Source organism: Saccopteryx bilineata, chromosome 3 (genome assembly GCF_036850765.1).
Source record: "Saccopteryx bilineata isolate mSacBil1 chromosome 3, mSacBil1_pri_phased_curated, whole genome shotgun sequence".
NCBI classification, from domain to species: domain Eukaryota; kingdom Metazoa; phylum Chordata; class Mammalia; order Chiroptera; family Emballonuridae; genus Saccopteryx; species Saccopteryx bilineata.
In genome coordinates, this window is record NC_089492.1 from 69,502,689 (window position 1) to 69,514,217 (window position 11,529).

The 11,529-nt window shown below is 47.0% G+C and overlaps 1 protein-coding gene across 1 annotated transcript; it reads right to left on the reverse strand.

Annotated features, from left to right (window-relative positions):
• Positions 1-8,553: 8,553 nt before the first annotated feature.
• On the reverse strand, positions 8,554-11,289 carry MSC (musculin). The gene is made up of 2 exons (XM_066264687.1): positions 10,508-11,289; positions 8,554-9,593 (listed from the first exon to the last, which is right to left on the reverse strand). The coding sequence occupies exons 1-2, from the start codon at positions 11,015-11,017 to the stop codon at positions 9,507-9,509; spliced, it is 597 nt and encodes a 198-aa protein (XP_066120784.1). The 5' UTR covers positions 11,018-11,289; the 3' UTR covers positions 8,554-9,506.
• Between the last annotated feature and the right edge of the window lie 240 nt (positions 11,290-11,529).

Sequence of the window (11,529 nt, forward strand, 5' to 3'; positions counted from 1 at the left end):
CAATGTGGGTTTCAACATTTTGACATTTCCTAGGCTTCTAAAAGTTCAGGGGCAAAAATAGTTGTTTGTACTTTTCTGTTTTTTTAATGAGGATTCTTTAATTTGTATCTGATGTTTTTCTGGTATAGGTTTTTCTTTGGGGCAAATCAAACACAATCCTAGAATACCCATGAAAGGCTCTGACAAAGGCTCCTTGTCTTATTGTTTCTTAATACTAATGAAAATCTGCCTTCAGAAGGAAAACTCTTTAGATACCATTATTGCTGTGCTTACTTGATTTCTAAATTACACTGAAGAAGGTTTTTTGTACGTTGGTAGGACTGAGTACTTATAATAGAAATGAAAAGTCTGTAGTGAACTTTATAATTGACAATAAAATCACATGGATATAGCACAGTTCTGGGCAGCAAGTCAAAGGGCATCTGAGGGGTCTGAGCTCATGTAAGGTTTCTACATGCAGGTTGACCTTGTCCTCTTCCAGGGCGCTCAGCCTCCCTGCCTGTCATGTACACTCTGCAGGATGTATCACTGAGGCCATTCAGAAGGCCCAGAAGAAACTGCCAGGGACTTAAGGCTTCATCTGGCACAGGCCCCTCGTTTTAGGTGAGAAATCAAACTTGAAGAAGCCAGTGATTCTCCAGGGCCACCCAACAAGTCAGATTCTCAGACCATGGCCACCCTGAGCCAACTCCTGAGTCTTGGCTGGTGTTTCCAAAGCAGCTGCAGAGAATTGCTGTCACGGTGCCAAATTCTTATCTGCTGGTGTCCTTCACATTGAGTGGCCGAGTGCCAAGGGGAAACTCAGAGTCTACGAATTCTAATCCTGGCCACTCTGGTCAGAGGCTCTTCAACTTCCCTCCAGAGCAGAGGACCCGGGACAGATCACAGGGGAGTTGGAAAGTAGGAGGTCTTCCTTCCTCTGGATACATCTGACTCGGTGGGCATTGTTGGCACTGCTGTGAAGCCCAATGTTGTTATAGTGGCCATAGAACCAATCTATGCATTGTCCTGACCATGCCAATGTGGTTCAGCAGTCTATTCTCACACCCCAGGATGAGCTAGATGGTGTCATGCAAATCAGTCCCTTAAAGATTTCAATATTCTAGACAAGCCAATCCTGTCAGAGGAGAGCTGAAATAGATCACAGTGAAGGTCCAGGATTTTTAGATTTAAGGAAAATAAGGGACTCTGGTCAGGAGTATGCCCCTTAGCACTTTCTCAAAGCATGCCAAGGTCCTCTCAATTTGATGATGATGATGATGATGATAGTAATAACCTACTATTCATTGGGAACCATTATACCAGGCACAGTGCGAAGTGTTTGGCATTCACCATTGCCTGTAATATTCACAACAACCCCCCCCCCCCAGGTAGGTCCTGTTATATCCTCATTCTACGAAGAAAGAAACAGAGGCTCAGTGATTTCAAGTCAGTTGTTAGAGCCACCATACTAGACATTAACCTGTCAGCAGGCTAGTATCAGAAGCCTCCATTCCTTACAGCTCTCTCTGGAAGCCCTTGTCCAACCCTCCTCTGATACTCACCTCACCTGCCAACTCCATGGGAGGTCTTCCATGACCATCCGAGTCCGGGTTCTGCATCCTTCCTCTCAGAGCACCACCTTCTCGTAGCACAGGGCACACTGCACTGCAGTCACTGGTCCACTGTGGTTCCCCTTCTGCAGCACATTCAGTGGAGGCAGCTGTTCCAACCAGCTCCATCCTGGCTCACAGCTGATGATCAGCATGGCTTTCCTGAATAAATGGCTGATGTTGTCAATAAAATTGACTTGACAATATGTTGTGTGGGTATCCACTGCTGAGTAACAGACTACACCAACTTTAGCAGCTCCACACAATAACTCCATTATCATCTCTCAGGACCCTGTGGGGATGTCGCACCTCTGCCATCTGTACTTTGTTGCTCCTTCACTCTCCACTCAGACACCCCCCAGCTGGCTATAATAGCTTCCCTAGGAGCACACATCTGGGGCCTCCGTCCCCACTGTCAGCTGGGCTCCTCTGTCCTCTTGTATGTCGTCTCCAGGCTCTTCCGAGGATAGATTGTTAGAACATATTTGTATGGTCACATGGCTTCACCATGTGGTCTCTTCAGGAACATGATTAGACTTCTCACCTGGAAACTCAGGAATCCCGAATAAGTAAAGCAGAAACTTTTAGCCCTTAAAGCGTAGACACAGATCTGTCTGTCATTTCTGCCGCCTTCCATAGGTTACAGCAAATTGCTGGACCAGCCCTATACAGGGCCTGGTCATGACCATCTTTGGTGACTAGATCCTGTAGTCTAGTAGAGACAGAGCCATCCTAGCCCATATCTCCAGAGAGACAGTGTTAGCCAGAAAAGGTGGATAACTCAGCCTAGTTTGTCCCCACAGTGTGAGGGAAGCCAGTAATGAAAACACATAAAAGTTAGGGATTACCACCTGACCAGGCAGTGGTGCAGTGGATAGAGCATCGGACTGGGATGCAGAGGACCCAGGTTCGAGACCTTGAGATCGGTCAAGGCACATATGAGAAAGCAATTAATGAACAACTAAGGTGTTGCAACAAAAAACTGATGTTTGATGCTTCTCATCTCTCTCTGTTCCTGTCTGTCCCTATCTATCCCTCTCTCTGATTCTCTCTCTATCTCTGTAAAAAAAAAGAAAGTTAGGGATTACCAGAGAGTTTTGTGCATTTAAACAGCCAGTGCTATGGTGCCTGGTCAGAAACACCTGGAGCTGCTCTGTTTAGAACATAACAAACAGTCTGTGTCCAGCCATGCAGAGGTTTGAGATGTTATAACCATGGTCTGTCCTCTTCTTATATCTTCCTCCTCTGCTGTGTGTGTGTGTGTGTGGGGGGGGGGATTACCCACCTTGTCCTCTCAGCCCCCACTCCCAGGCCCTGGCTTACACCTCTTAGAGCACTTCCCCTTGCAATGCAGATGCTCCTTAATTGGATTCTGGCTAAGGAGTTTGTTGTTATCTTTGCACAGTGATTCTCCCTCCCACTCTTCTGGGAACACTGTCCTTAAGGATCGTCCAAATCTCTTACACCCCATGTGGCTGAGCTTTTCATTTCATGGGATCCCTTCTTTGCCTTCGAAGATGCTTGCTTCCAAAGCATTTAAGAGTCTCTGGGTTTTTGTCATTGTTTGTATGTTTTTGTTTCTTTTGTACTCAAATTGCATGTTGAGGCTTTTTATTAATCAATGCTATAATTAGTAAATCTATTTGTCTGCTACTTGGCAAACCTACAGATTAAGCAAACAAACAAACATGTTTTATTGAGGATCAGTGAAAATGATTCTCACATTTCCTGAAGTAAATTTCTTCACTAGGACTAAATAGTTTTCTGATTCTAAAATGGCTCTCAGAGAATGTTAATACAGGGGCTAAAGAAATGGGATTTTATAATCAGGAGTTTGGGGCAATACTTTTCCTTTCATCTGGAAGTCAGGTTTAGCCTGGCTACATAGACTTAAGTAGGAGACAGTGAAGATGAGTGTGGGGCAGAAAGAGGAGAAGGTGGTACAGAAATTCTTCTGAGAGTAGTATCCGACGTGAAGCTAGCTGGGGCACTGACCCTGCTGACAGCCTGGCTGGACCACATAGCTGTGCTTAGAGAAAGCCTGCCCCGTCGAGGCCATCATCCCAGCCTCTCCAGTGAATCTTTCTAGTCAAATGTTTGCTCCTCTATCCAATCCAGATGTGATCGACAGTCTCCTGTACCACTGAGATTGCCACAGAGTTAAGAAAACACAGGATCTTATCAATGAAAAGGGCCCTAGGAATATTACCTAAGCCAGAGGCTCCCAAACATTTTCTTGTCTCTGGTCTCTTTATACTTTTAAAAATTATTAAAGAATCTGAAAATCTTTTGTTTATGTGGCTTTATCTGTTGCTATTTACAGGATTTAAAATCAAGACAGAGAGAAAACATTTATTATTTCATTTTAAAATACTAATAAACTAACTACATGTCCATGTCAATAAGATTTTAATGGGAAGAGCAGTATAATTTTATATTTATGTAACCGTCTTTAATATTTGACTTAATAGGAAATAGCTGGAGTCTCATTTTTTATTTCTACCCAGTCTGTGGTAACATATTATTCTGGTGAAAGTGTATGAAGAAAATTTGTCCTTATGCAGATGTGAAGTTGTCTAGGGAGAAGCACTGTAATGATCACGTCAAGTAATTGTGGCTGTTCTTCCATACTATACACCAAGACGCCAAAGTACAGTTTCTGAAAGATTGGCTGTGCTTTGGAATCTAAAATCATATCAATGAACTTCTTATACTCTGTTACATCAAAACCCATTGGCCTGCTTTGCACTCTTAAATCAGACTGTTTTTTATCCTATGGATAATTTGAATGTTGCATTTTGTGGGCTTCATTTTTTTTTTAAACAAGAAAGCTGAATGAAAGTCTCTCTTTGGTTTCAAAAACACATCAATACAGTATAGGAAAATGAGATGTGGCATAAAAAGCGAGGTGAAAAAGGTGACAAAGGCAGGTGGAATGACAAATATCCACAGAAGGATTAAGGACACCTGAACTACTGTGAAAGGAAAGGAAAGAAAATGAAGACGACAGTTTTTAAAAGTTAGCATCTATGGAGCATTTCCAAAGTGCCTAATAGAATTACCTCATGCAATCTATCTTTAAAACAGTGTGTGATGTAGGATGTATTATTCTTGTCTCACAGAGACAAGCGCTAGTCCCCGAAGATGCAAAGTTAGGAAATGGTGGAACAATAGACGAGCTCTTGAAAATTCCAAAAATGACATATACATTTTTTTTAACAAAGAAAGAAAAGATAAAAGACCCTGGCGCCTTGCTCCCCAGTGCTCCCCATGGCTACTGGCAATAGTCATAGCAGAGATACCGGGTTGTTACCAAACCCAAAGCCCCTGCTCTTCAGTGCTCCACGACCCTCTTTACCACAAGGTGATGACGAAACAGCAAGGACTGAGATCATTCAAGGTGACTAGTACCCAGCGCTAATGGTGCCTACACGGTACACAGAGATTTCGGCTTCTGTCCACTTTCTAGACCTTCTTAGAGTCCCGGAGTCCCAGGATTTCTATGGGGCCACTTTTTACTGTTGCGGGAGAAAGAAGAAAAATAATGCAAAGGGAAGAACAGACTAGAACAGGGATGAAAGGTGAGCGGAAAGTGCAAACAGAAGCAGGCTGGTCGCCCTTTGGTGGGTGAACAAATGGAAGCGCCCAGGGCGAGACAGTAGCCAGGTGCTCAGCTCCGGAAGGGGACGCTCCTGCTTCCCAGCACATTTTCCTAGAGGTTAGCAGGGAGAAGTAAGTTATAAATTTCTCTGCTTGTTGCCCTTCCAAACATAACTGAAATGACTTCCTTGGTTATTGTTTCGGTTCTTTCAAAAGTATCAGCCAAACCGTTTACCTTTGCTCTTTAAAATCTGATGTGTTCCACTTGGTTCTTTTTTTAGAGAGGGGAGATGTTTTTCTTATTGTTTTTTAAATGTATGAAGCGGTTATTACGGGGGTTGGGTGCGAGGGGGGACAGGGACTGTGCCTGTAAATAATCTGCTCTGCAAATTGAAATGGTCATTGTCTCACTGTCTCTGGGAGGAGCCAGCACACTGAAGCAAAGTTGTAACCTGAGGCTCAGTGAACAGAATATGCACAGAATCAACTCAATATCCACCAGCAAGAAAGACGCCTAAATGTTTCAAAATTACGGTGCCGAAAGCATTTCTTTTAAAATATTCATCTTAGGAAGAGCCTGTGAAAGGGGATTTTTTCTTCTCGTTGATTGAGTCAGTATCACTAATAGTAAGGCTTCTGGTCCCTCAAAAAGCCCCCTGAGGAGTCTGTTTCAATTTACTCATTTTATTTGTTATTCAGTACTTTTTACATTACACTGTATTTCTGAGACCTTTCCCCCCTCCACTTTTCTCTCATGGCGGTATAATCAAATTGAGATAAACCTAAGGACGGGCTTACTTCTCTTCTCTTAATTACCTATGTCCCTCCACCACCAATTCCTACTTTTCCAACCCAAATCCCTGAAGAAAAATGATGAAGGAAAATAAAAAAGTAAAGAGGGTTTGGGGGGATGCCTTCCTAGTGCTCAGAGCACAGGATAATTTTGGTGAACCAAGCAAAGATTGGTTCAAAGGGTTGGGTGGAAAAGGTGAGGGGATTAAGGAGAACAGGTTGGTAGTGATAGAACAGGGATGGGGATGTGGAATACAACACAGGGAATACAGTTAGCAATACTATAGCAATTCTGTATGGTGCCAGGTGGGCACTGGAAATACTGGGGGGGCACTTTGTAAAGGATATGCTTGTCTAATCACTGTGCTGTGCACCTGCAACGAATACAGAATAATATTGACTGTAAACTGTGATACTGTCATTAAAAGAAAAAGACTGGTTCAAGATGCTTCTGGCCTCTCCTAACAGCAACCTTTGCTGAGAAACCTGAGCAATTTACACTATTCAATAGGACTTATTAGAAATTGGCCTCTTCCTTCTTTTTTTTTTTTTTCTAATAGCCTAATTCTTGGCATTAGACTTTTTACAGAAACCATGAGGCAAACAATTTTTGAGAAAGTTTTCTTCTCTATAAATTACAGGATTATAAAGTGGTAATAAAAATGAGCTTGCAAGGTACAAGGCTGTACCTGTGAGTCAGTGAATAGTACCACCTTAATGTGTGTGTGTGTGGGGGGGGTATAGTAAGAACAGGAAACCAGAGTTTATCCCTGAAGTGCACTGAAACATATAATTATAGAAACAATTATTTTAAATATTTTTCTTTTACTAAAGAATTTGCCTTAATATGCCCTTGTTGATTCAAGTGCTTGTTCTTCTAAGTAGTGACTACAAATACAGCCTGTCCTTTTTCTCTTTCTGTTTCTGTTCTTGTGGGACACTTCTCTTGCACAATTGTAACCCAGGCATCTCAAAACTGGACTCAGTCAAGACTAGATTCCTGAAATGTCCCACCTGTTTAAAATGTCCTCCTGTGCCAAAGCATGCCCCCACCCTTTTTTTTTCCAGTGGTCAGCATTTAGGGTTCTGCTCCTTGCTTATTAGAAGGGTTGCTTAAATATCGTCATCACCATTTTTCCTGACAACAATCTTCCCAGAAAGGCACTGTTATTACCCCATGTTGAGATGAGGGAACTGAGACTTGAAGGGGTTGCATATGGTCACTAGTCTGTGGGGTAGCAGAGCTTAGATTTCAAGCTGGGTCTATAGGCCTTCAGGCTCAGTGTAAGGTACCACTCTACTTCCTCCTCCCTGAAAAGGACCTCATTTGCTGAAAGCTTTGGAAAAGACCTTGACTCAGAGCTTGCCTCTAGCAGATATCCCACCACCAAGAAGCAGCCACCCAGAATTTAGGGCTAAAGTGACTTTGACTACACTAGGTTTTCCTGTCACTAGCTACTCCTGAGTCTTTTTTTTTTTAACCAAAGAGCCCCTAATACCACAGAAACCGGCTAATGTAAACCCTAAGCCCAGCTACAGAGGATGGAAACTGGACCGGGAGGGCTGGAATCCTCCTGGGTATAAACAAAAGCCCAAGAAAATGGTGTCAGAAAGCAGTTTTCCAGAGTTTGGGGATGGGTTAGTTCAAAACAGGAAGTAGTGCCCCCACCTCTCTCACCTCTTAAACTCCAGCTGTAAATGCTGTCTTTGGTCGAGGAACTGACTTTTAATTTTATATAATAAAGGATAACCCCCAAACTGGGCAGCTGTTCAGGTAGTTTTGTCCTCACATCTTTCGAAATGTTCTACAAAGAGAATGCTGCTTTTAGAAAGCAGAGTTTTAAAAAGTGTACGATGTTTCCCAAGTTATTATTACCTCCTGCAAAAATTGCAGTGAAAATGAAAGAAAGTAACAAGGAAAATGAGATGGTATACTAAAAACGCTATGTAAACATTATTTGAAAAAAGAAAAAGAAACATTATTTGAAAAAAAAGAAAATTCTACTTAAATACAAATTGGTGTCTTGTATACAAATTTACTTAGCCAGTTAGACTAAGACACCCCCATTCAGGTGTGTGGGATGGAGGGAGCCTTTGAACTACTTGCAATTGTAAGCAGTCAGAGTGTGTTTTAGGCTGGAGAAAGCATCGTGTGTGTGTGTGTGTGTGTGTGTGTGTGTGTGTGTGTGTGTGTGTGTGATGGGCACCTATACAGTCTTGAAGTGTGTACCTTTCAACAGGGCCATGGCCCCAGAAGACTCTTAGGGCCAATAAGCCTCCATTCTTGCCTTTCAGTAACCCTCGACTCAAGAAAAAAAAAAAGTCAGAAATTCATGAGAGTTAATTTGGAAGTACAGTGACCCAAATGGGATCATCACTGCTCTGCAGACCATGCCCAACCTCTGTCCAGAGCCACAAGGACACCTTTAATTCTACTAAGCCCAGACCAGACTTAGTAAAGAACAACAAAGACCACATTCTGACGCCCAGGGCACTCGCTGCTTTTCACAATGCATTTTATTATTCATAAAAAAATAAATTTATTTACATTTTCTAATTAACTGTGGTAGTGCAGCCTCCAGGGGCAGTTTGCTTCCCCTGAGCAGGGTCACGAGGTACCAAACAGGCTCAGCTGCTGGGAGCGAGGAAAAACGTGGGCGAGGGAGACGGCTTTGGGAGACAGTGTTGCAGGAGGGGAGACCCAAGTGGGTAAGCAGGGGTGGGGTGGGGGGCAGGTGGGGACAGGAGTCGGAGGGGCTTCTGCAAAGAGGTGTGGGAGGAGGGAGTAGAGGGCCGCGGGAAGGAGACCTGTGCCTGGGGAAGGGCGGGGCGGTCTGCCCCCACCAGGGAGCCCAAGGGCAGTGGGCGCTCTGGGCAAACCTGGCTCAGGTGGTCTCAGACTGGAGCCACCGCTCTTCCGGTGCAGTGAGACGCCCCCCACCCCGTCCTCCCGGGGGGTGCTGCTCTGTGGAATACCAACCCCACCCAACTTAAAAACCTGCCCGATGTGGGTCTCACGTGGAGACATGTCTCTGAAGCCGACTGTTACTAAGAGGGCGTCCTAACCGTACCACCGTCAGGGCCCGGGCCGCGCAGAGCCGTGGCCCCACGTGTAACGCATATACAATGTATCTGGCTCAGCTCGGAAAGCAACTCCAGCGTTTGGCGCTGGGCTCTGAGGGCAGCGTGGGGATTAGTCTATACTGCTAAAGCCCGAGGTTGGATTGGGGTCTGCGCTCCCGAGACCGAGGAAAACTTTCTGGAGAGGTGAAGTGTCGCCCAGATCCGCGGCAGTAGTAGCGGTGGGTGTCCCGCGGTGACAGCCACGCCTCTGACCCTTGGGCTCTGCCCTCCACGCCCACCACCGTTCGTGTTCGAAATTCGGGGTTGGGGGCTGTCTAGGAGAATCCAGTGGAACTTTCCTCCTATTCTCTGTGGATTCTCACGCTGTCTCCCTTCTCTCCACAGCCCCCAAATAACACGCATTTAAGCAGTAATCCATCAAGTGAGCTCAAGTTCGACCTACGCGGTGGTCCCGCAGAGTCTGCTGGCAGCGGAGACTTCTTTGGTGTCAGAGTCGGGTCGTCCCGAGACCACAAATGGCCATGTCTGTAAAATTAAAAAGCGTCAAATATAAGAAGAGAAACGACTATGGCAAACCGAAACCTCTCAACTAAGTGGACCCTGTGATATTCTGGTTCTGAGTAGCTCAAACTTTATCAGTGTTCTGGAAATTTGCCTGTCTTTTCTCTCAACTGGGATTTAAGGTTTGCTGGATTTTGACTGCATGAGACGTGAAGAGGGTCCATCCATGCTTCCTCCTGGCCTATGCCCTCACCATTATTCAGTGAAACTTGAAGGATTTGGGGATTTTGTCGTATAATTCCCTCCCTCCCGGAACCTCCCGCGCGCGCGCACACACACACACACTCACAGACACACAGACACACACACACAGAGACACACACACAGACACACACACACACACACACACACACACACACAGCATCGGTCCTCCACTCTCAAACCGGAAGAGTTGGCAGGTCAGAGAGGGACTTTCCAGACAGATCCCTTTTGAGGAAACCTCTGCTATTCTGCAAGAACTTAAAAATTCAAAGCCTTTTAAATAGAGCTTGGCCTTCCCTCCTTTTTAGAAAGGAAGGCTTGTTCAATCAGATCTGTCAGACTCTTAGCTAGAAAAAGTTGCGCAAGGGAGATTTGCCATTTAATCTGCAGTGGAAGGAACCCAGATTGACCCTGTAAGCAGAATATTAGCCAATAGCCGTCACTGGACGAAACACGTACAATGATCAGAATGATGCAAACACTGAGGGTGGATGGTTCTTCTCCAGGAAGATGGCTGGCCCTTCCTGTGATTTGGGAGAAACTAAACTGGCATCCTCACCACCCACACCAGAACCCCTCTTTCGGGTTCTTCCCAGCGGGATGACTTTGCCCAGCTCTCAGGAGCGCCCCGACATCTCCCGGCCACGCGCCCCGGGCCTCGAGCGCAGCGCCCCTACCAGGTTCACCGGGTGCACGTAGCCGTTCTCGTAGCGGTCCTCCTGCAGTAGCTGCCGCAGGTGCGCGATGTAGCTAGAAGCCAGCCGGAGCGTGTCCAACTTAGAAAGCTTGGTATCCGGGGGCACCCACGGCAGGCTTGTCTTGAGCCTGGAGAAGGCTTTGCTCAGCACGCGCATTCGGGCGCGCTCTCGGGCGTTGGCCGCGTTCCGCTGCGACTGCTTGCACTCGGCCGCGGAGCCCTTGGGCGGGAGGGGCTTCTTGCCGCCGCCGCCCCCAGCTGCGCGGGGCCGCTTTCTTTTGCAGCCTCCCGCGCCGCCGGCTGTGCCCAGTGCGCACTGCCCCTCGTCGCCTTCGGGATCATCTTCCTCTGCTGACGAGTTGTCACTGGGCGAGATGTATCTGCGCTCCGCGCTGCAGAGGGGCGGCCTCTTGGAGACGGGGACCGGGTACCCCTGCTGCAGCCCGCGCAACTCCAAGTCCTCAGGGTCGCTCACCGAGCCGGTGGACATCTCTGCGTCCCCTACGCCCACGCGCGCCCGCCTTCCTGCCCCAGGCCAGTCTCGGGGCCTCCGCCTTCCGCTCCTCCGCGGAGGCGGGCGCGGGCAGAGCTCCGAGGGGGACCGGAGGTCTGGGTCCCGCAGCGCGGAGCCGCTGGAGTGAGCCCTGCCACCAACTCCAGAGAGCGCAGCCGACACGTCGGCGCCGGGCCCAGGCTCGGCCCGCAGCACCGCGAGCTGCGCCTTTTGACAGGACTGTTTATCTGTACTGCTCAGAACAAACCACCCCCGGCAAAAAAAGAGAGAGTTGGAAAGGCGGGGGCAAGAGGTGGGGCGGGGGCGTGGAAGGGGTGGGGACCGCTTTTCTGCGCGCAGAGGATCTGCTGGTGGGGGGCGGGGAAGGGGAAGTCTCTGCGGAGCCGAAATTTGGGCCCGGGGCCTCGGCGACCCTTAGATGGTCACTGTGTTTGTTGGGCGAGTGAAGAAGGGGACCTTGACCGTACCCACCCCATTCCCACCCCGAC

Excerpts from the sequence above, each read along its gene's own strand:
- MSC (XM_066264687.1), bottom strand. The coding sequence starts at position 11,017 with ATGTCCACCGGCTCGGTGAGCGACCCTGAGGACTTGGAGTTGCGCGGG. Across the intron at positions 9,594-10,507 it reads ACGTGCACCCGGTGAACCTG|ACATGGCCATTTGTGGTCTC; the intron begins GTAGGGGCGCTG and ends TTAATTTTACAG.